General features: G+C 37.7%; 6 protein-coding genes across 6 annotated transcripts in view; 2 read left to right on the top strand and 4 right to left on the bottom strand.

The window, feature by feature from the left end:
- Positions 1-1,362: 1,362 nt before the first annotated feature.
- On the bottom strand, positions 1,363-7,019 carry LOC149717235 (uncharacterized). The gene is made up of 9 exons (XM_089837127.1): positions 7,003-7,019; positions 5,844-5,909; positions 5,045-5,126; positions 4,869-4,973; positions 3,942-4,076; positions 3,716-3,846; positions 3,510-3,598; positions 2,537-3,292; positions 1,363-1,951 (listed from the first exon to the last, which is right to left on the bottom strand). Coding segments are annotated over exons 1-9 (1,794 nt in total). The 5' UTR covers positions 7,005-7,019; the 3' UTR covers positions 1,363-1,523.
- A 1,088-nt stretch (positions 7,020-8,107) lies between these two features.
- On the top strand, positions 8,108-9,632 carry Rpn12 (regulatory particle non-ATPase 12). The gene is made up of 5 exons (XM_089837154.1): positions 8,108-8,314; positions 8,523-8,595; positions 8,670-8,965; positions 9,029-9,214; positions 9,430-9,632. Exons 1-5 carry the CDS (start codon positions 8,201-8,203, stop codon positions 9,559-9,561), a joined length of 801 nt encoding a protein of 266 aa, XP_089693280.1. The 5' UTR covers positions 8,108-8,200; the 3' UTR covers positions 9,562-9,632.
- Rpt4 (Regulatory particle triple-A ATPase 4) lies at positions 9,616-12,207 on the bottom strand. The gene is made up of 8 exons (XM_089837145.1): positions 12,079-12,207; positions 11,806-11,885; positions 11,626-11,665; positions 11,328-11,563; positions 10,933-11,268; positions 10,744-10,864; positions 10,592-10,672; positions 9,616-9,905 (listed from the first exon to the last, which is right to left on the bottom strand). The coding sequence occupies exons 1-8, from the start codon at positions 12,179-12,181 to the stop codon at positions 9,715-9,717; spliced, it is 1,188 nt and encodes a 395-aa protein (XP_089693271.1). The 5' UTR covers positions 12,182-12,207; the 3' UTR covers positions 9,616-9,714.
- Positions 12,208-13,172: 965 nt separating this feature from the next.
- On the bottom strand, positions 13,173-14,268 carry AP-2sigma (adaptor protein complex 2, sigma subunit). The gene is made up of 4 exons (XM_089836913.1): positions 14,108-14,268; positions 13,827-13,976; positions 13,577-13,750; positions 13,173-13,504 (listed from the first exon to the last, which is right to left on the bottom strand). The coding sequence occupies exons 1-4, from the start codon at positions 14,108-14,110 to the stop codon at positions 13,403-13,405; spliced, it is 429 nt and encodes a 142-aa protein (XP_089693039.1). The 5' UTR covers positions 14,111-14,268; the 3' UTR covers positions 13,173-13,402.
- Positions 14,269-14,438: 170 nt separating this feature from the next.
- On the top strand, positions 14,439-16,820 carry Polr1C (RNA polymerase I and III subunit C). Its single transcript, XM_089836864.1, has 9 exons — positions 14,439-14,715; positions 14,793-14,864; positions 14,934-15,041; positions 15,102-15,231; positions 15,440-15,559; positions 15,623-15,672; positions 16,136-16,268; positions 16,330-16,569; positions 16,658-16,820. The coding sequence occupies exons 1-9, from the start codon at positions 14,653-14,655 to the stop codon at positions 16,783-16,785; spliced, it is 1,044 nt and encodes a 347-aa protein (XP_089692990.1). The 5' UTR covers positions 14,439-14,652; the 3' UTR covers positions 16,786-16,820.
- Positions 16,821-17,659: 839 nt separating this feature from the next.
- Positions 17,660-27,312, bottom strand: part of LOC149717229 (inactive tyrosine-protein kinase 7-like) — an 80,618-nt gene continuing 70,965 nt past the window's right edge. The window contains exons 5-10 of the mRNA XM_089836851.1: positions 23,561-23,700; positions 22,288-23,172; positions 21,880-22,152; positions 21,217-21,627; positions 20,924-21,156; positions 17,660-20,789 (exon numbers count right to left, since the gene is read on the bottom strand). Coding sequence (XP_089692977.1) covers positions 20,211-20,789; positions 20,924-21,156; positions 21,217-21,627; positions 21,880-22,152; positions 22,288-23,172; positions 23,561-23,700 — 2,521 coding nt within the window. The 3' untranslated portion in view covers positions 17,660-20,210. The remainder of the gene's footprint in view (positions 20,790-20,923; positions 21,157-21,216; positions 21,628-21,879; positions 22,153-22,287; positions 23,173-23,560; positions 23,701-27,312) is intronic.

Raw genomic sequence — 27,312 nt, 5'->3', positions numbered from 1 at the left:
TTAAATTTTTACGTTATAAAGTAGAAATTGTAACGACCACGAAAAAAAAAATGTTCTTCATACTTATAATTCCGTATTTACTTCTTGCATGCCAAGCCAGTATGAATTATTACCCCTACACCTGGATAGCTAAACGCTACGAAAATATTCACGATAAAGCACGGGTTTTCCCTTTTATATTGAAAACATGTACAAGATATTTTAAGAAGAATAAAATGACACTTTTTGGTTGGAATTCGAAAGGAGTGGTTGATTTTTGGGCTCTCTCCGAAAAGCCCCCTAACTCGTTGGGGTTACTATATAACATAGCGTTATAAAATATTGCGAAGCGGAATAAACATAGGCCTTTTCAATGTGATTTAGTTATTAGTGTCGAAAAGATCTGTAGATTGATCGTGATCTTTGAGAGCTATACAGCACTTTAATATTTAATACTTCAAAAACATTACAATTGAAGAATAGGTTTTGTTAATTTTACATACGGTCTACATTTTATCAGCTCTCAACGATTTTCTGTCCATTTTATTCTCTTTATAGGGCCGAATTTTCTACCTAATTGTAAATTTTTGATAGAAAATAAGATGCAAACGCGTACTATTTTTAAAATGACGCTCATGTTTCTTGTTTAAATATTTTACCGAAGTAATTTTGGTGAAAAAAGTAAGATAAGAATTTCTTTAAATAATTGATGTTTTATAATCATGTCTTGAAAAGTGAAATTTTGAATATCTGTTACTTCAGGCAGGTAATTTTCTACACTTAGCTTTTACACTTTCCGGTCTTTGTCTACAATGACAGTTTTTATTAATCGTTGTTAGGGTTAAAGCAAAGCGCGGGTCCCCCGGATACGCTACAAGTTGACTCTAGGTTTGGCTTGGCGAAAGAAGGAGGCATTTGAGGGGTTATCCACAATTTATTGTGAATCTATCGACTTGTATACTCTAAATTTCCAAAATATGTTAAAGAGGCAAACGCTTGAATTCAAACGTCAACAATAACTATATTTAAAATGATTTTAGGAATTTCGTTTCTTAAAACGACTTTACTAGATTTAAGGTAAATTAGTGACGAATAAAATAATTAGTTTCAGTGATATTTATTCAAATAATTAAGAAAAACCTCCTAATTACGTCAGGACTCGAGAGGTTTATTTTGGTTTATCAACTTTTTTATTTTAGCATCCTCTGGGAATTTTACCACATTTAAAAAGAAATGAATTCTGAAAACGGAGGTGTAACAATAGGACATAGTGCCCTAAGAGTGTGGTCTCTGAAAATGCGCAACGCTTTCGTTAATACAATTCAGAATGGTGAAAACATAAACAGTTTCGGCCCATTTTTTACAAAAAAGGACGACAGATGGTTTTTGTCCAACACTTTATTCATGATACGATTAAAAGAAATTTTACATTTTAGAGCAGTCTTCAAATCCATCGATTCATTCGTATGACTCGTACGTTTCTGTAATATGAAATGACGCTTCTGCCTCAATCCACAGCCACACTGATGACATTTGAAGGGTTTTTAACCACTATGAATGCGTTGATGTCTAATCAAATGACTCTTACGCGTACTTGCATATTCACACTGATGACATTTGAAGGGTTTTTCACCACTATGAATGCGTTGATGTCCGATCAAATCACTCTTACGCGCACACGCATAGTTACAGTGATCACATTTGAATGGTTTTTCACCACTGTGAATGCGTTGATGTTCGATCAAATGACTCTTACGCGCACACGCATAGTTACAGTGATCACATTTGAATGGTTTTTCACCACTGTGAATGCGTTGATGCGCGATCAAATCATACTTACGCGTACTTGCGTATTCACACTGACCACATTTGAAGCGTTTTCCTTTGTTACCTTTTATAATGTGACGTTGTAGACCTCTTTTATATTCAGTAGAATATTTGAACCGAGTTGAACGTTTCTTCCTGATTTTACCTACAAAGATATAAACTCCATATATCCTTTCCAATTTTGTATCAAAAATACAATAATAACATCCAAGGGCATTTCATAATAAAAGGTCTTTAATAACAACGTCCTGAATGAAAGATTAGGAAAGATATGGAAACAGAGCTCGTCGAACGATACTTTCGGATAAAAATCGCAGACACCTTTATAGGCTATTCCCGACTATTCTGAGGGCTTGATTAAGCAATTTTGCAACCGGGGCCGAGATAATACGCGCCCCCTTAAGCCGGGAAAATAGAACATGAAATGTTGCTAAGGGGGAATAGTTTAACTCAATGCGCCCCCAACAAGCCTTGCGCCCGGGGACCAGTGCCTCCCCCCCTAATCCAGTCCTGTGATCATGGCGTGCTTTGATCGAAACTTTTGACGACACACTTCAAATGCCCAAGATTTTCCCTAATTTGGAGCAAAAGCCTCACTCAAGTAAAAGGTTTTCCATTTTTCACCTAGATAGCTTCCGTTTTACAATTAATGAGAAATGAACCCAAGATCCCATTGGAATACACAATGCGGGAAAAATTACTTTTCCCCAACGAGACCACGCGGTATTACCTTCGGAATTCTTTAGAGCGACATTTTCAAATGTCTCCGAGTCGGACACCGAACTGTTCTTTTCAGCTTCAATCGGAACTTCGGGTACATCGATTTCCATCGAGACGGAGGTCAATTCTGATAGTTCATTTGGGTTACGTTCTAGTTTAGGTACACGCACTGGCACACTCAATGACACCGAATCAGCAAACTCCCGATTTGGCAAGGACAGTTTCTCAGTTTGATTTTGTCTACTATCAGTTTTCTTTGCTTCTGTCAAAATGATTCCGGACTGGTTGTCATCAAGATCGTTTTCCAGGGAATCGCTTTCGACATCTGCCTCGAGAGAAAGATCCAAATGTTTTTCGACTTCAACATTCAATTCCGGAACACGAAATTTCAGTGACCGAGTTGTAATATCCTTTGTTGAGACACTTTGCGATTTACGATAAGAATCGTTAACGTTAATATTGTTCTCGAGAGGTTCACGTGGCGAATCGCTTTCCGTCGTTGAGTCGGGAGACATTTCGACATGGTTTTTGACCTCGAGGTCAGGTGAAGGCGCGCAAAGAGGCAAACTGTCACTGTATTTCATTTTAGCGACACTTACATTCAGCCCTATTTTTTCAGCCTTTTTCAAGGGAATTTTAGTTTCGGTGTTTGTATCGCCAACCTCCGCAACGCATTGAGGCTCAGAAACAGATGGTGATTTTGGAATAATATCTTCTTTACCCAGCATGCCTTGGACATTGACAGCTTCGGCATTTCGCAATGAGCCTATTTAATGAAAAACATTAAAATAAATAAGTGTCTTATTAAGTGAGAACTACATCAGGTTGGGTAAGCGTTACTATAATGCCACATGATGTCTTTGGCAATTACAGTTAGCCTTTTAAACAATACATTACACGGACCATGTCCCTTACCAGCAATAGGCGGCGTCAATTAGAAGCATAATTAATTAACATCAGTGAAGCAATCGAAATTTACGTACCATTACCAGATTTCTCGAGTTTATTGACCTCCGTGTCAAGTAGATTTTGGGAAATGTCGTTGATTATCTCAGCAGCTGTACTTAGAAAACTATTCAAATAAAAACAGTACCGTTTTCAATATAAATAAAAGATTCTAAAAATTTACGAGAGATTGCCATGTTCAGTGTAATATAAACGGTCTATGGACGGTTGCCCCTTTAAATACCTTTGAATTTCCTCTTTTGGTTGTTGCTGCATCACAATTGAAAGGGTTACTTCCTGGCCATCAATTCCAGAATCATTTTCATCGGGTTCAGTTTTCACATCATTAGCTAATTGATGTATTCCACTTTTCTCCTATTTTTTAATTAATTAACAATAATTGAACTCGCATTCTTGACTAGCTGATTCTCTTTTCTAAAGACTATGAAAATAAAGAATGTGTTCCATACCATCGGTTGACCTTTGATTCTCCTTTCCAGCTCTTTAATGACCAAATTAAGTCTTTCAATTTCGTGTAATTGCTTATTTATCATTAATGTCGTTTTCTCTCTCTCTTTTTCCATGTTTGAAATTAAAACATTACACTAAACAAAAAAAGATTCCGTTACAACCCTCAAGTTAATATTCTCGGGACTTTCTTTGGCCGAACGTATTTTAAAGGGAAGAAGGGGGATCAGCAACAAATGTCCTCGTTGGGTTTCTTTGTTAATAAAGAGGGACATGTTACCAATATACCCTGAGATTAGAGACAATCCTGATAGGTATTGTAGAGACGAGTCGGGTCGACTTTCTTTTCGACCCGACCCGACCCGAGCCCAACTTTAAAATTATAAACTTAACCCGACCCTACCCGACCCGAAAAAAAATTAAAATAAAAACCCGACCCGACCCGAAAAAAAAAATTAAAATAAAAACCCGACCCGACCCGGAAAATTTTGAAATTAATTTTTCCCGACCCGACCCGAACCCGTTTCGGGTCGGGTCGAAAAAGCCCGATTAAATTGGGGGCCCGACTCGTCTCTAGTTAGGTGTAGCGACGAGTCGGGTCGACTTTCTTTTCGACCCGACCCGGCCCGAGTCCAACTTTAAAATTATAAACTTAACCCGACCCGACCCGACCCGAAAAAAAATTAAAATAAAAACCCGACCCGGAAAATTTTGAAATTAATTTTGCCCGACCCGACCCGAATCGGGTTCGGGTCGGGTCGAAAAAGCCCGATTAAATCGGGGGCCCGACTCGTCTCTAAGGTATTGTCACCAATAATCTTAACCCATAGGGACACAATAAAAAATTGGGTTTGATCCTAAAAGGGTCTCTTGTTTTTAAGCTTAATTTCACAATTCTAAAAAAATTTCTCCTGTGCTTTGAAAAATACCTCGGCTTCCAGTTTGCTGATTCGATCATCCTTGGCTTTTAGTTCATTGATCAGATCATCTTTGCTTAAGTGATCGTAGTTACGATTTTCCTCATCTTTCATTTCCTAAAAACAAAGTTTCCGTAATTTTCTATTTGCCTCAAACAGGGAATAATTCTGAATAATTTCGGAAATACCTCTTTAATCGCCACCCTTTGATGATTAACTAAACTCATTTCGGAACTTAGTAAAGGGAGTTTGTGAAATTGTAACTCTTTCCTAAAGTAAAATATTTATTCAAACTGAAGGTGTACCAAAAACGAACAAATAACAAAAAAGGGTTCCCCATACATTGTAGATTTCCCTATCAAAGCTTAAAGAAAAATGGATGGCAAAGCTAAAATAGTTCACACGAGGGGTCCGACATTCGCAAAAACGCTTACGGGATTTCGTGATTTCACGATACCGCCAAAAAAATTCAGTATTTCTTTTTTAATTTCGCGTTTTCGGCGAAAATTTGATTTCGCGATTGATTTCGTGATTTCTTCAAAGATTTCGGAATTGTCTCTTTGATTTCGAAATTTCGTGATTTCTTCAAAGATTTCGAAATTTCGTGATTTCTTCAAAGATTTCGAAATTTTGTGATTTCTTCAAATATTTCGAAATTTCGTGATTTATTCAAATATTTCGAAATTTCGTGATTTCTTCAAATATTTCGAAATTTTGGGAGAAAGATTTCACGAATTTGCCAGAACCGTACGGGATTTCGACTAAATGTCGGACCCTTCGTTGTCACATGCTAATAGCGCAGTTTGGTTCAAATCTAGGGAATTCCTCAAGCCCATTTTAAGAATACAACTACAATGAGCTTCTTATAAATTATTTACTCTGCTAGTATTTTAAATTTTTGAAATATCAAAAAAGACCCATTTCTTTCCAAGGTGTAACAGATTCATGTCTTATTGACATCCAAGTTGTATTATGTTCATCACTTACCAGCTTAAACGTTCGACCATAACACGACAGTCTTTCACTAAATCCATCATACTTGGTAAAGCTTCCCTGTTAAGATAACGTTTATTTATTATTAGTTCGTTCAGGTCTGAAAGCCCGTATGCCTATTGACCACAATCATAGCTGTCCGCGCTCACTTCATTTCAGTGAGCCCGAGCGCAGATTGAGCGAGGCTATTCAAAATGACAAATAAGTTCAGAGCCCGAGCCGAGCCTGAAATTTTATGAAAAACATTTCTGAGGTTGAGCCCGGGCTCACGATACGTCACAAAGTGAGCCTGAAGGTTCAATGGTAAAATTAACGAGAGCTTGCTCTGAGCCCTGTTACAAATTTTATGCCTTTCTTGAGCTCCAGCGAGGTGAATTCAAAACTACGAGCCCGATCATTTTGAAAGCAAGTTCACTTGAGCTTGCTAAATTGACTGAGCCAGAGCTCCATGAGAGCCCGCGAAAGATATTAGAGCGAGGTTGGGCTCGAGGCTTCGAGCAGAACCCGTCAAAATTATGTGAATGAACCCGAGCCGAGCTCATTTACAAAAACTAAGCTTGAGCTCATATTGAGCTCTAAGGAAAAATTGTTTCAATTTTGAGCCCGAGCCAAGGTGAGCTCGCTGTGAATATTTATACGACGATGCCGCCATCAATAGTGAGAAAATGTTTTTAGTAGGATAGTAGTAACAAGTTGCGAAACCAAAATGAACCTTTCCTAGTCGTGACGCAATTAAGAGGTTTTTCTTAAATAGTTAAATATACTTGATATTAATTATTTTAATCGTCATTAATTGACCTTAATTCTATTTAAATCGTTTTAAGAAACTTTATTCCTAAAATGATTTTAAATATAGCTATTGTTGAAATTTCAATTCAAGCGTATCTAACAATTTTTGGAAATTTGGGGTAAATAAGGCGATTGATTCACAATAATGTTAAGAAAACCCGCAATTGCGTGAACCTATGGTGTAAGCCCTGCCATTGGGAGGCTAGACCATTGAGTTCTGTTCCATACTATATTCTCCATTACAGGTTTTGCTTTTCCCGTAGGGGGAATACTACTATCCTACAAATCAATTTCCTACTATGGAAAACGGCTTTAAAAAAGGAATGAGCCCCACTATTTTGCAAAAGTATATAATATACGTAACATTTTGATAATAATAAAATTATAGCCATAAACAAAGGTTTAGCGTTTTGTTTATCGTTACCAAAGGGCGTTTCCTGTCAGTTTTATATAAATTCTTACCAGTCAGGGATAATATGAACGTTTCAATTTTACAGTAAGGAGGAACCTTATTCGCTTACGAAATTGTTTACCACTTTAAACTATGTTGGAGGAGGAACCTTTTATAGCGTTTTCCTTTGGGTCCTCGCGGAGCGCTCCCAAGGAGCAATAAAAATGGTAGTAGTAGTTTCCAGCTTCGTTAAAGACCGTTTTTGAAGAACAGGATCTCCTAGTTTTATTCCTCCATGGGAGCGCACCGCGAGGACCCAAAGGAAAACGCTATTAGATTAGTTGATTATTATATTTAAAAATACGAAAGTAGGCGGCTCTCCCCCAGTTGAAAAAATTATTACGGTAGCAGACTGTTAAGCAGACGATAAGACTGTAAGGTTGACAACTTGAGTCTTGAACAGGGTGGGAAATAAGGATATTTTTTAAACTGGACACTGGGCCAGCGACCCCCCTGGCCTGGAATAAATAAACTGGTCCATGACCATTGACCAGGGCGCGTCGTCTGCTAAACTAAAGAAGTGGGTAATTAAATAGTTGAGATAATGTCTGGACTCTGGTTACCCTTGAATTTTCTTAGTGGTCCCGTGGACCACTGACCCCTCTCCGATTTAATTTTTAAACTGGTCCAGGCAATTTTTAAACTGGTCATTTGCCCTGTGCCACCGCCTTATTTCCCACGCTGTGGCGCACTCCTGTAAGCCAAGCTTCTGGGCGGCAAAGTTTGAGGGAATACGACACATGTCGGCGATCCTACCCTATAGGTGCCGACTGTCCCGTGTCCGCCGGAGGTGACTTACCCCAATTCCACCTTCCGTCACCTCCCAAGTAAACCTCATTTCCTTCCCTGCTTATACACATACGACCTAGCGGCCCCTCGTCAGTGCTGGGCCGCGTAGGGTCTCCCGCTCAATTCTTCCTGGTGCTCAAGGCCTAACGGCTAAGCACTAGTGTTAGTAGGTGGACAAAAAAAAACAAGTCCACAAACTTCACAAAGTAGAAAAATACTCAGCAAAGCTGGCAGACTTTCATTGCCGGAGATCCCTCATCACTATTTAAACTCCAGCTCATCTCATTCCTCCCTGGTTTTCAACTCTGGGGTTACAAAAAAAATGGAGTCCCCAAAATTGAAGGATGTTGTGACAAGCTATCAACTTTTAACGCAAGAATGGAATAGAAAACCAAAAAATCTAGAAAAATGTGGTCAAATATTAACCAAACTAAAGGTAAGTAATTATAAAAATTTCAATCCTTTGGTAATTTTACCGTAGAGAACCGTTAAATGTCACTTTGACGTGGTACATACTAGAAAGGCCGAGGCTTAAGTGTACCATTGTAAATGCTTAGTCATTTCAAAAATGCATACAAACGTCAAAGTCAAAGTGTTGACATAACGTTTAAAATTGTTAATTCAGATAAAAATTTTCCTTACAGATCGCCTTAACCCAGTTAACATTTCTCCCAACTCTAAACAACACTGCCTCCAAAAAAGAAATCCTTGTTGCGAGTAAGTCAGTCCATTTGTGGAAAATGACTATCACAGTTTACGTTCCGAGTCTAACTAGTTTTCTATAAAATCAGGAGATATTCTGGAACTCGGAGCTCAATGGAGCATCGCAATGAAAGATATCCCAGCCTTTGAACGCTACATGGCGCAACTTAAATGCTATTATTTTGACTATCAAAAAGACCTCCCCACCTCTGCGTTCAAATACGAACTTTTGGGGTTAAACTTACTTTGCTTATTAGCTCAAAACCGAGTTGCCGAATTTCATACAGAGTTGGAGCTTTTACCAGCGGAAGAAATTAAAAACAGCCCTTATATCAAACACCCTGTTTCAATGGAGCAATATCTAATGGAGGGATCTTACAACAAAGTAATGAAAAACGTTATTTACCGCATAAGTTCGTAAGAACTCTGATTAACAATGTCGTTATAGGTTTTTAACTCAAAAGGAAATGTCCCAGCAGCCAGTTACAATTTCTTCATTGATATTCTGTTAAACACTGTCAGAGATGAAATAGCAGCGTGTATCGAAAAAGCTTACGAAAAGATCAATTTTGCCGAAGCTGCCAGGCTCTTGTTTTTCAAGAAACCGCAAGAAATGACTGAATACGCTGAAAAAGTAATTTAAGGTGGAATTCATAAACGTCGGACGCAACGCAATTTAGTACAGCCAAAGGCAGGGCGTCGTACGCAAAAGGCGGAAGTTTGCGCATGACACCCTGCCTTTGCCTGTACTAAATTGCGTTGCGTCCGACGTTTATGAATTCCACCTTAAACCAACAAAGTTGTTAGAAAAAATAAGAAAAAACTAATAATTTTAATAAAACTTTTTAGCGCAAGTGGACGATGAACAAGTCACTATTTATCTTCAATGCGGAAGTGAAGCACGTGACTGATTCCATTCCAGCCTCGGAATATGCCTCTCAAGCTATTATTTACGCACGGGAATTAGAAATGATTGTTTAATAATGCTTTTGTATTAATTAATTAATATAGTTCAATTAAAATGAAACTGCGCTCTTTTTTTTCTGAAATTACGTTAAGTTTTATTTATTTATTCAATTCAAGGGATTAGGGAAACACAAACCATAGGTAGTACAAAAAACAATACAATTCAAATTATATTGGCTTATAATCCAATTTGGATTCTAGTTTCTTGTTATCAGCCACTTTGCGAACAGCTTTCATGAAATCTTCCTCAATAACATACTCTCTATCAGCTCTGATGGCAAACATGCCAGCTTCCGTGCAAACATTTCGTAAATCAGCACCATTAAATCCGTCTGATAGTTTAACAACTGCTTCCCAATCTAATAAAAACAAACAGAAAATTATTCTCAGATTTTGGACAGGTTTCATACAAAATCTGGAAAATCAATTTCCCTGATATTTCCGGGTTTTTTTCATAGGTTTTTCCCTGATATTTCCGGGTTTTTTTCATAGGTTTTTCCCTGATATTTCCGGGTTTTTTCATAGGTTTTTCCCTGATATTTCCGGGTTTTTTTCATAGGTTTTTCCCTGATATTTCCTGGTTTTTTTTTCATTTCATAGGTTTTTCCCTGATATTTCCTGGTTTTTTTCATAGGTTTTTCCCTGATATTTCCTGGTTTTTTTCATTTCATAGGTTTTTCCCTGATATTTCCGGGTTTTTTTCATAGCTTTTTCCCTGATATTTCCAGGTTTTTTTCATAGCTTTTTCCCTGATATTTCCAGGTTTTTTTCATAGGTTTTTCCCTGATATTTCCAGGTGTAAGAGCCCCTTATTTTATAGAGTATGCTAATAACACTACAAACATGGCCTTAAGAGGACTCAAAGTACACTATCCTCGTAAATTTCCCTGATTTCCCTGACATTTACTATTTATTTGAAATTTCCCTGACATTTGACACAAAAATCAATTTCCCTGATATTTCCCGGTTTTCCAGATTTGTATGAACCCTGTTTGAACATGGTAGAAGGTTCCAGTTCAAAAACTAAAAAAGGTTGAAGGCTTACCGACTTCACCGTGTTTTGTAATTGGTGCCGAGTGAATCTTAGAGATTTCTAATCTAGCTTGTTCATTGGGTAGAGGAATTTCTGTGAAATAAACACATCCTCTTTAAATTATACTTAAAATGGGTGCTTAGAGGTGCTTGTTATGTTCTCACCAATTTTCCTATCTAAACGTCCAGGTCTTAGCAAAGCAGGATCAAGGGTATCGGGTCTGTTAGTGGCCATGATAATTTTCACTTGGCCCAAAGCGTCAAATCCATCCATTTGGTTCAAAAGCTATTAAAATATGTTACCAATCAAACACCAAACTGAAGAAACTAAAGAAACCATCAACAATAGTTCACCTCCATCAAGGTTCTTTGAATTTCTCTATCAGCGGAAGTTCCCTCGGAGAACCTTCTGCCTCCAATAGCATCAATTTCATCCATGAAAATGACGCAAGGTTGATGATCACGGGCGTAATTAAACATCTCTCTAATCAACCTAGCACTTTCCCCAATATATTTGTCGACAATAGCGCTCGAAACAACTTTTAGAAAATTGGCTTCTAGCTGGCTAGCAACAGCCCTAGCTAAAAGTGTTTTTCCCGTTCCAGGAGGGCCATACAGAAGGCAACCTCTGGGTGGAGTTATCCCCACACGTTGAAATAATTCAGGGTTCAACAATGGCAGTTCAATAACCTAAGTAAAATGTTAGTAATGAAGCAAATTTAGTTTTTAAAGTACTTTAAAGGTTATACCTCTCTAAGTTCACGGATTTGATCACTCAAACCACCAATCACAGAGTAAGTAATGTCTCCAGGATCTTCGTGAGACATATTGTAGACCAAGGGGTCAACTTCACGAGGTAAATACCTCATAATGGTCAAAGTGGTCATATCTAATGCCACTCTAGTACCGGATTTTAGCTTAGTTTTATCAAGTTGTCGTCTACAACCAACAACATATCGTGGCCCATTGGTGGCCTTTACAATAACTAAATTATCGAATAAGTATAATTAAATTCTCAAGGTTTACTAGGATATTTAATATTCTTACATTTCTCCTCAGTTAACTGTTTGAGAACTTCACCAACAATCTAGTAAAATAAAGAAACCCCGCATTTTAACTCAAAGTACAATAGACTAATGGCACCCCATGTTATTTCCCCATAGAGCTTAATACAGTCGAAGGCAGAGGGCTGCCATTACCCTATGGGTACATTTTGACAAATATTACCTGTCCGACACTTTGAAGGGCTTTAAGGTCATTCTCAGATTTGTCATATTGTTTGGTTAAGTCCTTTAATTGCTCCCTACCTAAAATTAATTTAATAATAAATACAAAACGCTAGTATTTACGCTATTTTCGACTAAACAAAATTTCAAAATGCATTGTCATTCTCATTAGGTGATTAGCCAAGGCTTACGGAATAACTCTTAAAATTTTAGTCTTACGATTGAATAAATTAACAAACTCACTTTATTAATTAAACAAAGATATTATACTTACTTTCTTTAAGACGACCATCTAAATCTTTATGTTCTAAAAGCTTTTTACGATAATCTTGAAGAGCTTTTTCGCGAGCAGCGTCTACGGTTACGCCGGTAGCCATTTTGTATTTAAGTTCACTGTGCTGTAACCAGGGATGCCAGATTGAAAACCTTCAACCCGCCAAAATCAAATTGGAAACAAGCCCAAAAAACCGCCAATAATTTCGAAAAAAGCCCAAAAACTGCCTAAAATCTAGGCTATCTAGCCCAAAAACAAGCCAAAAATTTATCGTGAAAATTTCAATGCATATTCTATACTGACACCATTTTTAAAACCCAAGACAAAATGAAACCATTTTATTTAATCATGAATTGACGAACTATAAGCCGCTCAAAAGGTTTGACAGCACCATTTGTCAGTTTTTTGGGCATTCTAATGATCTTCACCTATTGGCGGTATTTTAAGTACAGAAAGCCAAAGATAAGCCCCGACAAGCTCAATTTCCAGCCAACAGCCAACCCTTTTATTTCAAGCCAATATTTTTGAGAAGAAGCCCAATTGGCGGCTTTCCAGCCCAATATGGCAACCCTGGTACTGTGCTGTAACAGAGTCAACAAAAACTAAGTAAAGAGGAAAGTCTTGCTCTTAAGGGGATTGATATTTCAGTGACAATCAAAAATTAAGTAATTAACATTCAATGTTTTACAGATTTTTCAAGTCACAAGGTGTATTTGAAACCTTGTGACAATTTGAATTGGTTTATTATAATTCTTCACCAACGGCACATTGATAAATGATTTTTAATCTCAGGTGCTCCTACTCTTCTTAATTGTCAGCTAGCAATCTAAAACCATGGAGTAATATTTGGAGAGACTACGTTCAGTGTGATAGGCTTTTAATGGAAACCTCCTTTACTACTCCAATAAAATAACTCCATGCCATTGAAAAATAGTTAAATTAGTCTCATGTAAAGTGCGTACTGTGTCAATGTTGACCACTGTGAGATATAATTTGAGGAGAAGAATAACCAGCAAACTTTTAATTATAAAATAAGTTAAATAACATAATAATTCGTAATTATTTAATTAAGATAGGGTCAAAAATACGCCAAATTTGCAACTTCCAAAACACTTTTTATTAATTAATAACTATTTAACAGGAAGAGATTGTGAAAGAAAAATTATTTAAGCACAAGATAAAGTAATTCCGGAATGTCATATACATTTGGGCGATAAATAAATCCTAAACATTACATATACATTTGACAAAAAAAAACTATTATATACAAAACAAATACACGACATTGATGAGTAGAATAGAGTGAAGAAATTTTAAATTATATTCATTCTAAAGAGTTGTAAACCAGAAGTTGTTTCAGAACTTTAGTTTGACTTGTTTCTCGAATTTCACCAGCGAGAAACATTTCATCAACTACGCTGTAAACCTAAAATTTTTCATTTTCAAACATTAATAATCAAACAAAAGGACGTGGATTCCCAAAGAATTTTAAAATTACTTTGTAGAAGTTGAATACCAAGTCTAATTCACAAACATTGTGGAAATACTCGTTAAGAACTTCGACAAAATTGTGAATGGCTTCTAGGTATGCCAGATTATTGTCACTGACATCAACACAAATACAAAAATATAATCCAGCGTATCTTCTGTAGACAATCTTGAAGTTTCGGAACTGAAATTCCAGCAGAAATTTATGACTAACCATTTTAAATTTGAGGGCTGGTGGTGCCAAAACCCGGGAGGAATACCTCAACAAAATTGGTGTGTTTGGCATCTCTAACTGTAACTACAGCATGAACTTCTTCAATTAGCTTCTGCTTCTCGTCATCGTCGAAATTCATGTACCACTTGGCAAGGCGAGTTTTGCCGGCCCGGTTTTGTATCAGAATAAAACGAATCTAAATTACAAAATAATAAAAGTTAACTGTGCTAAGCTTAGGGGCCCGGGGGGGGGGGGGGGTATCATTTACTAAGCCTTTGCAGATTTAATCTTATATTTACAGGCTCTAAATTGAAAGTACATAATTACCATTTTTGTGCAGTGCCGCTACGTCGAACTTCACTTTAACTAAATAAACTATAAATTTGCTAATTACTAATTTAAAAGATTCACTAAACTGATACAATAGATGCCAGCTAAATTCACCTCCGCCCCTCGCTTATTTCCGCCGACTTTTGCGCCCTCTAACCCTCTTTTGAACTTTGAAGTCAATAAGGAGCAAGTAACGAAACGAAACCGCTCTAGTGTCACTGTCACCAAAAATATGTATATACTTTTGCTGTCACGGACCGAAGCACATTAAATACCTTGAGAAGATCAACGATTCTTCAATTACCGATCAATCCTAAAAATAATATGTCAAGGGAATCGCAAAAGGATTTTGTCATCAACCGTTTGAAATTGATATCGTCCTCTAGAGTCTATACTTGGTTCGTGTTAACTCTGGTGAAGCTACGATGATGTAATTGGACCACTAGGATTCTAGGAATATTTTGCGGGCTCAAAACGCACGTGTTTAGAGAATTGACAAATTATTCAAATTAAAATTATTTAAAAAATTTAAAATAATTATAATGAATTCAACAATCGAAGATAGAAGAACAAGAGTGCTTTTGCGTGAACACGAACTCCTTAATGTAAGTTATTAAAAATTGTTCTTAATTTAATTATCATAAATAATTTAATTGGCTGCTAATTTAATAATGTATCACAGACTGAATCTGCTAATTATCCGGGAAACTTTCCCGGATATAATGATGAATGGAATTTTGCGTCGTTCAAGAAGGTTATAAACACTTAACAGAGTTGTCTAATAAATTGAAACTAAATTCTACACCAACTCTTATTCTTATAGAATTTCAAAATAAACATTATTAAAATCAGTGGTCGAGAAATGGAATTTGATATGATTGGAGTTGACCCCTCCATAGCTAATGCATTTCGTCGCATAATGATAGCCGAAGTTAGCTTATATATTCCGTCAAAACACTGAAACAAAATTGCTTAAACAAGCTTATTATAGGTTCCTACAATGGCCATTGAAAAAGTATTCATTTATAACAACACTAGTTTGATTCAAGACGAAGTTTTGGCCCATAGATTGGGTCTCATTCCAATTAATGCTGATCCCAGACTCTTTGATTATCGTTCAGGTTGATATCAAACCTTCCAAAATAGAGTGCTGTCAGAAGCGCCGGTGTGACGTCACCCATGCTGTTTTCCCATAAAGAAAAAAACGGTAACTGTCATGGCCGCCCATTGCTAAAGGCAGACTCGTGACGTTTAACCTTGGATCTGACGTCACAACTGACAGCACTCTATATAGAAGAAAAAAAAACATTTACCGTAATATCTTCTTAGAGGAAGAAAATCCAACCTCCGAAGACACCTTAGAGTTTGAATTAAAAGTACGATGTTCGAGAAATCAAAAAGCGACCAAAGATTCTTGCACTCCTGATGAACTCTACATAGATCATCACGGTATAATTAGTTTAATCAAGGCTGAAATAGTTAAATTCTTAATATATATGTTAATTATTATAGTTTACACTAAACATATGACATGGATTCCAATGGGAAACCAAGCTGATTTGGTTAGATACATTTATTTTTAAATATTACCAGAAGTATATAATACTTCTCTTCGAGAGAAGTGTACCACAAAGCTGGGTGAGTGTAACGTCACTCTTCCCAACATTGGAACACTTAGAGCAAGGTTACTAAACCGAATCACATACACGATAAATAGTTCCCTCATCATTACTTTATCAGTGTTTAAATATTTGGCAAGACGCGCTTGTGCATTTTGTCGCACGTCAAGACGAGGTTTGTGGGATGATTGCTGGGGATTTAGTGCCAAACAACGATAGAATTCACCCTAGCATGGTGCGATGCCCATTTGTAGTTTGATGAGCGGGAACGCAAACTAAAAGGGAGAGCCTGGGAAGAATGACGTTACATAACTAAAGCATTAAGAGGATACAGAGTGTCATCCTTCTTCTATTATCCCCTTCTGATATTACTTAAAGTTAAACACTAAATTTTTAACTAATATAGTACGGAGACGCTAAAATAAGTGCAGTAGATGACAATATATTGATTGCTAAACTTAGACCGGGTCAAGAAATTGATATCAAGCTTCAATGTGTAAAAGGAATTGGAAGAGATCACGCTAAATTTTCACCCGTTGGTCAGTTAATTAACTCAATTAAGTTGAATTAATGTCTAATTAATATTATTTTTCTATAAAGCAACCGCATCTTATAGATTGTTACCTGAAATAACTCTATTACGTGAAATAGAAGGGGAAGCTGCTGATAGATTAAAGACTTGTTTTTCCGAAGGCGTTATCGAAATTGAAGACCTGCCAAATGGGAAAAGAGTCGCCAAAGTGGTCAACGCGCGTAAAGATATGTGCAGCAGAAATATTTATAGGTTTGACGATTTGAAGGATGCCGTGCGATTAACTAGAGTCAAGGATCATTTTATTTGTACGTTGGTTGGGAAATGTTTAAGACTGCATTTTGGGTTAACTTAATTAAGTTAGATATATTGATTTTTTTAAATTTCTCACCATAGTTTCTGTTGAGTCAACTGGAGCTTTGGCACCAAACGTAATTGTGGAAGAATCAATTAAAATATTGATGGCAAAGTGTCAAACATTTTTGAATGAAATTAAAGAAAGTGAAGATAGAATGGATACTTAAATAATATACAATAAAAAACCTTCCATTTTCTAAAATTGTTGTTATTCAGTGGTGGTTCTTAATTTATGAACTTCTTGGCGCCCATGCCAGTGTCTTCCCTCATTGCCTTTTCAGGTTCTGACATCATTAGTTATTAGATTTTTCCAGTTCTGACGTCATTGGTTACTATTATTTTCGAGTCCTGACGTCATTGGTTACTATTATTTTCGAGTCCTGACGTCATTGGTTACTATTATTTTCGAGTCCTGACGTCATTGGTTACTATTATTTTCGAGTCCTGACGTCATTGGTTATTAGTTTTTCCGAGTCCTGACGTCATATTGGTTATTAGTATTTCCGAGTCCTGACGTCATATTGGTTATTAGTATTTCCGAGTCCTGACGTCATTAGTTATTAGTATTTCCGAGTCCTGACGTCATTGGTTACTATTCTTTTGTGTCTCTCACGTCATTGGTTACTATTCTTTTCCGAGGCCAAACGTCATTGGTTACTATTCTTTTCCGAGGCCGAACGTCATTGGTTACTATTCTTTTCGAGTCCAGACGTCATTGGTTACTATTCTTTTGTGTCTCTCACGTCATTGGTTACTATTCTTTTCCCGAGGCCGAACGTCATTGGTTACTATTCTTTTCGAGTCCGGACGTCATTGGTTACTATTCTTTTCCGAGTCCGGACGTCATTGGTTACTATTCTTTTCCGAGTCCGAACGTCATTGGTTATTAGTATTAGAGTCTTGACGTCACTGGATACTAGTCTTTTCAAGTTCTGACTAGCGCTTCAACCAACATTGGATGTATTTTCGGCAACACTGATTGATTCCTGCGATACTAAAATTATTCAATTAGTAAAAACGAACTAAAGTTCTTACAATGGGGAGATTTGGCCACCGTTTTTATTTCTTACAAAAAACATGGGACAACAAACATTAATGAATATTATTGGTTTTGTTTTTGTTGCATAGCTGTAATGATGATTATTTTTTTTTTTTAAACAAAACGACGACTTTTTTACGAGAACACGATTTTTTTTAAAAACTGTACAATATATACAACACTTGTTATTATTATTTCCACCATAGCGCTGGAGAATCATTGTAAAAAAAATGTTATAAAATTGTTATCAATGAAGCACCATTTTTTTTATCTTAATACAATAATTTCTTTTTAGATTTGGGGTAAGAAATTGAATGAAAAAAACTTTTTTTATATTCGGAAACTTTTTTCTATCACTATGGCTACTTGAAATTACTAACGATAGGCCTAGCTACTAAAGGAAATATATTTTAAATAAAAACGATCCCTAAACTTTGTTTTGTTGTCTATACCTTACCTATTTCTAAAGCACACTGTTTCATTTATACATATTTTTTAAATTGTTATATATTTACTATATCATAAATATAAAAACCGGTATATTCAAGATAGTAATTAATTATTTTTATGTAGATTAGCGTCAAGAAGTAATAGATTTTAAACCAGAGAGAATAGCCGACTGATTTTGTTCTAAATCATGTTGACCATGTAACTCCACCCCCTTGGTTTCTTTAGATAAACATGTTGTGAACTATAACCTACTGGGTTGTACCAGTAGTAAAGTGTCTTAAACATGATAGGGAGTGGTTTATTGTGAAGGGTCGGGTCCTCTCTCTGACAATCCATTCCTTTTCCGTATGATGTGTACCAGGAATACATACAGTTAACCGGAATCATTGGGTAGCCATTTTCTCAATGTATCTATTCGGATTTTATGGGAAGAGCTAGACTAATCGTCGAGTATGACGAATTGAACCAACCCTGTGCACGACTGACCTTGGTTTGCTACAAACCAACGAAATCGCATTTAGAAAGACTAACCGGCCCATAAAACCCGTATAGAGCTATATCAGTTGAAGGGGGGAAACGTCACAGTTGGGCCTACCAATAAACGGACCCGGTTTTCACCCTCCCTCCGTGCGGGCCGCTGAAGAACTCTATGCTAAATTTCCCGCACAATATGGCGCCTAGGCGGGGACTGGCGAAACCCCGCCTCAAAAGCTCTCCTTTCCCCCCGAATTGAAATAGCTCTATAGAAATGAACATTGGAGACATGGAGTCACAATGATTCCTAGTAGCTATATGTATTCCTGCGTGTACTAATTTTCAGCCTTCGAAAGCTCACAATTTCAATAAAAAACGCCAGTTTCATATAGAAATGCGAACCTTTCTATGGTTGCAAATTAGTACTGTATAATTGTGAGGGTTTAAAATGGAGATATCTCTACAACAGCATCGCAAAACACGCTCTACTGAAAGGTTTTTTTTCCATGAAGTTTAGTTTAGTAGTATTAAGTTTCAAGAGAGTAAAAAAGTAATAAATTTAAAAAAGATGGAAAAATTTTGTTTCTTAATTTGCATAAAGATTGAGTTGGTCAAGATCAAGAACGCGTGTAGATAAAACGTTTTAAAATCTGGTTTAAAACTTGTTGGATCATGTATAAGTTTTGAAACCATATTGTAAAAGACACAAAATGGCGTAGATTCGCGTGTTGTTAAAGAAAGTAAAAACGTAACAAAAATATAAACAATATTATAAAAAGACATCGTATAAAATAAAATAAATAGGACTTGTGTGTGTGTGTGTGTGTGTGTATAAGAAACTTCAATAAATAAAAATATATGTTCACGAAATTATTAGGCCTTGGCTGAATGTCTCATCCACCGTCCGTCTTGGTCCGCGCCATTTTCTTCAACCAGCGCTAAGCCTAATGTATCAACACTATGACAAATTCAAATCCGATTGCATCTACCATTTGGTCGAATCTTAACAGGAAATATCATACGCGATAGAATCACTTATGTTTTAAGAGTACATTTTCATTCATATATACTGTAAATTAATTCCGTAAATCTTTCCCTAACTTCAACGTTGAAGTGATCAAAATTTCAAAATACCATTATTGTGATAAAATTTAGTCGAGCATAATTTCACTGGTTATCAATGATTATTTCCATGGAAAACGTTAATTTTAAATTAATAAAATACCTCGTCATGGCTACTATACAACCCATTCTAATTACCTTAACCTATTCTTCCATCAAATTGTTCGTTAGACGTTCGCTGCTTTTACTAAAATCACTGACTAGCACTCTAAAAGCGGCTCTTCCCAATAATGAACCCCCCCCCCAAGGGTCTAGCCCCCTTCACTTAAGTATAAAAAATCATTCGTTGACGCGAAAAATAAATTAAGTACGGATTAAAAAAAAATATTGTCACGTCGGCACTAAGAATAGAAAATAAAATAATTAAAAACCTCACTAATGGAGTGGAGAGTTGGTTTGCCGCATGGTTTCGTTTAAAAAAAGTACGGTACCGCCTTGCAGACATCAAAAACCGTCTGGAACTGCATGCATGCGCCGTTTGAGAATTTAATTAAAATCTTATTCAACTTAAAGATGACTATCAACCGTTAATTCCCCGATTTTAGCAACGGCTTCCGTAAAGGAAGGCCTTTCTTTCGCGTTGTATTTCCAGCATTTAATCAAAAGTTCCCTTAATTTATCAGGGGAAGCATCGGGAGGTGACCATACGAGCTCGCGATTTTGGAGTAAACCGAGAATGGTTTCGTCTCCGACTTCCGCGAATGGTAACTCGGCTTGAGTGAACGTTTCCCAGACCAATACGGCGAACGACCAAACGTCACTCTTAGTGGAGTATTCATCCTCGAAGACGGGTTCCGGCGGCATCCACCGCAATGGGATAGACTTGTTCTTATATTGGTAATACTCCGGGGCATAAGTGTCTTTCGATAAACTGGGGCTGCTGATTTTGATATCCAGTTTAGATGATATTAAACAATTACGCGTGGCCAGATCCTTGTGGGTGAAACGGTGGTTGGAGATGTATTCCATTCCGATCGCAACTTGATGACAAATGCCAATTATTTGTGATAAACTCAATGGAGGAGGGCGAGGGCCTTTGCGATGATTATCTTTCCTGGTAGCCAGGAGAAACTGCTTCAGATCGCCCTAAATAGTTCAATGCAAAGGTTGTTTTTGATAGTGGTTCTACGAAAACTGATACTCCATATTCATGGATACCCCCTTTTGAACCCCTTTGTAAGCAAGTGAGGCGTTGGAATTACTACGGAATGATAACTTACCCAATCGCTGTATTCCACAATCAACAAAAACGGTTCGGCTTCTCGGCAAACACCCATTAATTTGACCAGATTATCGTGGCTTAGTTTATGATACAACTCCATTTCTCGCTTGAATTCAACGTGAGCACTTTCTTCGCGGACTTGCAGGGCTTTAACCATCACCACTGTCTCAGGATCCGTATCTTTGATACCCTTGGCTTTGGCTAAGTACACGTCGCCAAACTCCCCCTTGCCTAAAGTTTAATTTCTATCTCAGTACGCAGTTCTTCAGACATCTTGCGACTACAACTCACCTAAAAGCATCATTTTCTGCAAATCGTGTCTAGGAAAGTGAACTCTGTCATAAGAGCTTCGGCTTTTCTTCGACGTATGCGATCCTGAACTTGGTGAATTAGGTTCACCATCGCTTTTGACAGTTCCGTTAGCCACGGCGGTGTTTCCTTCCTTAGCGCTTCCGTTAGTTCTGTCTTTCAGTTCCGTTGTTTCGGTACCCGCGTGCACCTCGCCGTTTTCGGACTTGGCAACTTCCACGTTGGCTTGTGCTAAAAACATGGCTTTCCGTTTAGCCCTTCTCATTCGGCACCAAACAAGAAGACCCAAAACTAAAAGCATGTAAACCGCAGCCGCTCCCAAAGTGATGGCTACAGTTTTTGTCATGGTGTGCTCTTCTCCTGGTTCCGCAGCGTTACTTAAATGTTCGGCGCCTGCAACCAAATTTATTGCAAACTATAGTCTTAGCTTATACGCCTACCATACCAAAATTAACATCAAAAGAGGTGGTTCAGATCTCGTATGGTAACCACAAATTATAACCGTAACATTCAATTTACAATGAACTAGCACGGACAAAAATAACATTGAAAGAGGCGGTTCAGTTTATATCATCCGGAGACAAGGTCTGGGTTAGTAGACTGCCTATCTCTAACCACAAATTATAACCGTAACATTGAACTTACTATGAACTAGCAGGGAAACTTCGGCTCTCTTGAAGCCACCACTGTTGCCGGCTGTACAACCGTATTTCCCATTGTCGTCTTTATGAACTTCGCTGATAAAGAGGGTTCCATTTGGCATAACATGAAATCTTTTTTGATCGAAACCGTTTAGGGCTCCGTTTTTGTCCCATTGAATAGTTGGTTTGGGGTCGCCATCAGCTTGACAGTGTAACATGGATGAATAACCTTCGTACGCTTCCGTGTTCGCCGGTGGAACAGTAAATTTCGGAGTGACTAGAAAGCAAGCCACAGGTACAAATGGTTTAGTTAAAGGAACAACTATCATATTCGGACTCCCGCCCAGATTAGAACGTCAGAACTAAGAGAATTTAAGAGAAAGATAGATACAATTGACGAAATTCCAAATACCTATAACATCCACTTTGATTGTAGAATTGATTATCCCTTGCGAACTTGTGGCGACGCAAGTATATTTGCCAGCGTCCTCAATTTTCACCCCGCTGAAATGAAGGGTTCCATTCTCGTCCCTGATATGAGAAGGCCAATCCGACGGGGGTAAAATTCGATCCGATTTCGGTGACTTATAGATAATCCATTTGACCAAGGGTGGCGTCGAACCGCGAGCTTTGCAGTAGATTTTGGAATTTGAACCTAACTCCAGGTTTCGATTAATGGGCGAGGGAACGAACTTTAGCTTCTCTCTGACGCTGAGATTGACACTTTTCGATGGAACCGGCGGGAAACCAGTGGTGTTCACTTCGCAAGCGTAAGTACTGGCGTCATTCAAGGACACGTGTTGGATAACAAGGCTTCCGTTGTCCAAATGAACTTGCAAATTGGACAGACCCGGTCGGACGTATTTTCCATCTCGTAGCCAGTGTACCTTAGTCATTGGGTAAGGACTTCCGGAGTATTTGCAGGTAAATATAGCCATCTCGCCTTCGTCCGTCAAGAGGTTCACCGGGTTTTGCGTGATGGACGGTGGAATAGTGACGACTAGATTGACGGACCTCCGTTTCTGTCCAGCGGCGTTCTCCGCCACGCATGTGTAATTACCGGTGTCGTTAATTTTTACGGCCTCAACTATTAACCTCAACGTTTCATCCGCTCGTATTCTGCCGTTGTCACTGATGACATGACCGCTTGGATCTTCCCACCACAATCGTGGGCTTGGATGACCTTTAGGACGGATGCAGGTCACTTCGTATTGGCTGTCTTGAGGAATGATCGTGACGCTGTCGCTATCATCGTCCACTTGAGGCTCGAAGGTGGACGGACCCATCTCTTGAAGAACTATTAAGAAGGGAAGTATATTTTGAAATAGATGAAAAAAAAAAATTCTTGAGAAGGTCATGGTGCCGATTTTCAAATAATTCTGATGCGTTATCTAGTTTACATTTTTGAATAATAAAATTCCCCCCGAACAAAACCACATTTTATGCAAAATACAATAGAAAATGTGACGCTATGTTGACTGGCTTCATAATAATATAGTTCCATTAACGTTCTTAAAACCCTTATTTAGAAGCCAATCTACAATGCCTAAGGCCTTTCATCGTTTTAAACAATTCGAAAATCTCCAAATAGACAAAAAGAAACGTTTAACTTTCCTAATCGACTTTGAGAAAATAATTTTAAAGTTTAAAGTCCCATAACCAGGAAATAGAGTAAACAAACTTACAGGCGACTCTCAAACGCGCGGTGTATGTTTGTTGCGGTGCATCCTTGCTGGAAGCACTCAGTCCAACGCATCGATAAATTCCTTCGTCGGAATTTCGTACCAACTGAATCAACAACGAACCATTCGGAAAAATCGTATATCTGAGAGAAAAAAATAAATAAAACACAAATAAATTCCAAATGGAACTTTGAGAAATGAATAATTTTCTCCCAAACACCCTAATGGACAAATTCAAACGATAAATAAATCCAAACCCTTTAAAACTCTCTACTAAATTTAATCGAGCATATTTCCATAAAATATAAATATTTCAGGATTGAATTCAAGTGCCAAAGTTCACTACCCTATGATTAAATCACCGACAACGATTAAATATTATTTTCAAATCCGAGGACTTATATCAGAAGTACATAACTTGAAAGACGACGAGGTAACTACCGTAAATTTCAACAGATTCGATTTAAATTTGGTATACTCTACTGCATGCAGAGTTGCTTGGGTTTTGGTTTTAATCAGCGGCCATCTTTGAAAATGGCGGCCGATTAAGTAACCAAAACATGCTGACGCGATAACTGTCGTAAACTTCAAGAGTTTAAAACTAAAATTTTGTACATTGATTCATTATATACTACTGTAGAGCTATAGAAGGCTTTGGTTTAAATTGGCGGACATCTTGGAAAATGGGGGTCGAAACATTAACATAACACGATAACTGCAACTGGTTCAATCGATCTTTGCTAAAGAGGACACACGGATATTCATCTTTCCTTGGTACCAGTGACTTCCCTAGTGTCCAAAATAATAAACTGGTCTCAGGACCGGACCCCCATTAGTTTTAATAGATTTCCAATTAATAAACTAGTCCAGAGGACCAGAAACCCCCAACTTCTTGAATTTAAAAACTGGTCCATACAACTAATAAAATGGTTTTGGACCAAAGGACGTCTGGGTATGATACACCAAGAGTGCCTCCGTATCGTTTACTTCAAGTTATGCAAGTTTGGCATAATATATCTTCTTCCAAAGAATTAAACACACTGTGTACCAGAAAATTTATATAGAACTTTTTTCTATAATCTTAAGTCTAGAAAAGCGTAAAATAACAAGAGAAAAAAAAATGATAATAACATGGTTGGGTGATCTCATTGAAAGACTGAGAGAGCTTTTGAGGCAAGAAGAGCGCGAATTCTCCAGGATGGAAAGCGTTGTTAAAAAGTTTACGCGAAAAAACGAAGAAGGCGAGAGTTATTTATTACCGGGGAGTTTGAGTACTATAATTTGGGTAAAGAAAATAAAAAAGGTACTTTTTAAGAGGTGGGTGTGGTGAAAAGAAATAAAATAAAGTAGAATGGGGAATGGGAGGTTTTGGCGGGTTTTGGAATACGAAAGAGGGTTTGAAATCATGAGTTAAATGCTCGGTAGCTTGTACAAGGCCGAGGATGCGACGAAAGAAGATCAAGATTACCAAGAACTGAAGAATTAGAATGACTGCATGGCAATAGACCATTTCGATGGAAAGAAACGTTTGTTTTTTTCGAATGAGAGCTTGCAGAAACGGTTATATACAGGGTGTTTCTGAAAAGTCTGCCAAAAGTTAATTTAAGGGGGATGTTCTTTGAACGATTTTGAGTCGAAAATGTAACATCTATCTCCATTTTGCCGTCCAGGTCACTGTTTTTGAGTTATGATTTGAGTATTTTACGTATGACCCCTTAATTGTAATTAAGAAACTGAAAGACAATGATTGGTAATTTAATTAAAGACCCGACCCGAGATCTACTCGGAGCTGTCTGTCTAGATAGTGTGTACTAAAAGGGTTAGAGAAATTTCCTTCCACGTTTCTTAACTCAAACTGCGCTTCAGATTTGACAGTAATTTGAGAGAGAATCTCAAGACTGGGACTGAATGATCCCTGAATCGAACAAAACTACAAGCCTGTTGTAAATAGCGGTTGAATTGCACTGACAAATGACTGACAACACTCGTCTGCACACTGTCTATACAAAGATAGATCAGTGGGATCATTCGCCAGGTCTGTATAAACGCTTTTACGTTAAATTAGCTCCAGAAAGTACACGTATTTTATTACCACAGTTATCTTTTTTAACCTAACCGAGAACAACCCGAACGATCTCAGAGCAGGTAAATGGAATACGCCATGAAGGTTGCCCACCGCCTTCTTACGATCGAAATGCTCCATAGAATCTCTTACAATGAATCCCAAAGTATTAGGGCGAAACGCGAGACCAACATCGCTCGTCCTAAATTTAAAACATCTCCAAGAAACCATATTGATGGCGGAAATTCCAAAAATTGGAAAAACCAGGAAAAAGGAAATGGGTGCAAAAAAAAAAGTGTTGAAGAAAAATAAAGCAAGCTGTCGTTTCCTGGAAAAGAGGAAAAGCTAAAATCGACTTTCAGGGTGAAGAAAAAAAAATATTAAGACGTTGCTGTTTGGAAGAAGAGAGAGAGTAAAGGAGACGTTTTCTACTACAAGAAAGAGGGATGGAGAAAGATCGAATCAACCTCCTTCACGGGAGGATGGGTGGTCCATCGCCTGGGACCTCATCAAGGGATCCCAGCCAGTCTGCCTGATGCCTAAAACAACCGCCGGCTAAAACCTGGCTTATTTTCAAAGGACATATCTCACGAATTTATAGGTTACCCCCTCAACTTGAATAGAGTAATATCGTTACAGAGGCGAGATGTATCTCCTACTTTGGGAGAAGGGGGGGGGGGTGTTTCAATAACAGAGGATACTGTATCCCACGTTATAGTGGTACTGAGGGGGAAGAGCTACGGGGGTGTGACGTCAATATTGGTAGTCTAAATTGTATGGTCTGAGCTGACGACTTAAATATAATATAATCGCCTAACCAAGGTAAGAGATAGGAGGGTGTGACGTCACGAGAAAGTTCGTAGTATAGCAGACTATGGAGAGAGGTCAGAGGGGTGTAGTTTAATATGGCTCCTCCCTTTCCACCAAAATGGCGGCAAATTTTACAGTGTTGAAGGCTTGTGAGGGAATGTATCTGATTGGCTAAGCAGAGGCATGACATTTAATGGGGGATATTTTCACCCCTTTTTCTACTCCCTATGGGATGAAGATAAGGTAAGAGATAAAGGTGTATGACCTTAACAGTAGTATGGTCTAATAAAGAAAGTTTAAAATCGAGGATCGTAGTATGAAGTGGTAAATGGAATATCATAATGCAAGGATGATTAAGAACAGTGTTTCCTCTGGGAAATCCACGAATATGAGACTTTCCCTTTTAGACCTAAGGCGGGAACGAAGGAGAGAGAGAGAAAAAAATGTCAACTTCTATTCCTCAAATCGCAGTGATATATCCAAGATATCGCTTTTCCTAAGACTTAGAGGGGATAAGAAAAATGCTTTAAAACAATGGCGGAAGAGATTTCCCAGCGCACCTTCCAAAAAAGGAATGTCGGGTAGACGCTATCGGTGTAAATTCAATACTTTTGACCTATTTTGCACTAACGTAAACAAAATTTTGCACTCTTCCTAAAATAATCACTGGGGATAAGACGGCAACCTGGCCCCATAATATTCATGTGTTAGACTAGTTCAGGAAGGTAAGGTAAGGGTTAAGTTAGGTTAGGGTTACCTTCAGTTTGAGTTAGGTTAATCTCCGATGATATTATATATTAATATATAATAATACTGATGGTGTGTTAGGTTAGTTTAGGTAAGGGTTAAGGTCAGGCTAGAAGGCTTAGGTTGAAGATGGCTT

The sequence above is a fragment of the Phalangium opilio genome, unplaced genomic scaffold, assembly GCF_054372755.1.
Source record: "Phalangium opilio isolate 3A_F unplaced genomic scaffold, DU_Popi_V2 ptg000003l_1, whole genome shotgun sequence".
NCBI lineage: Eukaryota > Metazoa > Arthropoda > Arachnida > Opiliones > Phalangiidae > Phalangium > Phalangium opilio.
The sequence above is the reverse complement of the archived record's forward strand: the minus strand, read 5'-3'. Positions and strand labels throughout refer to the sequence as shown.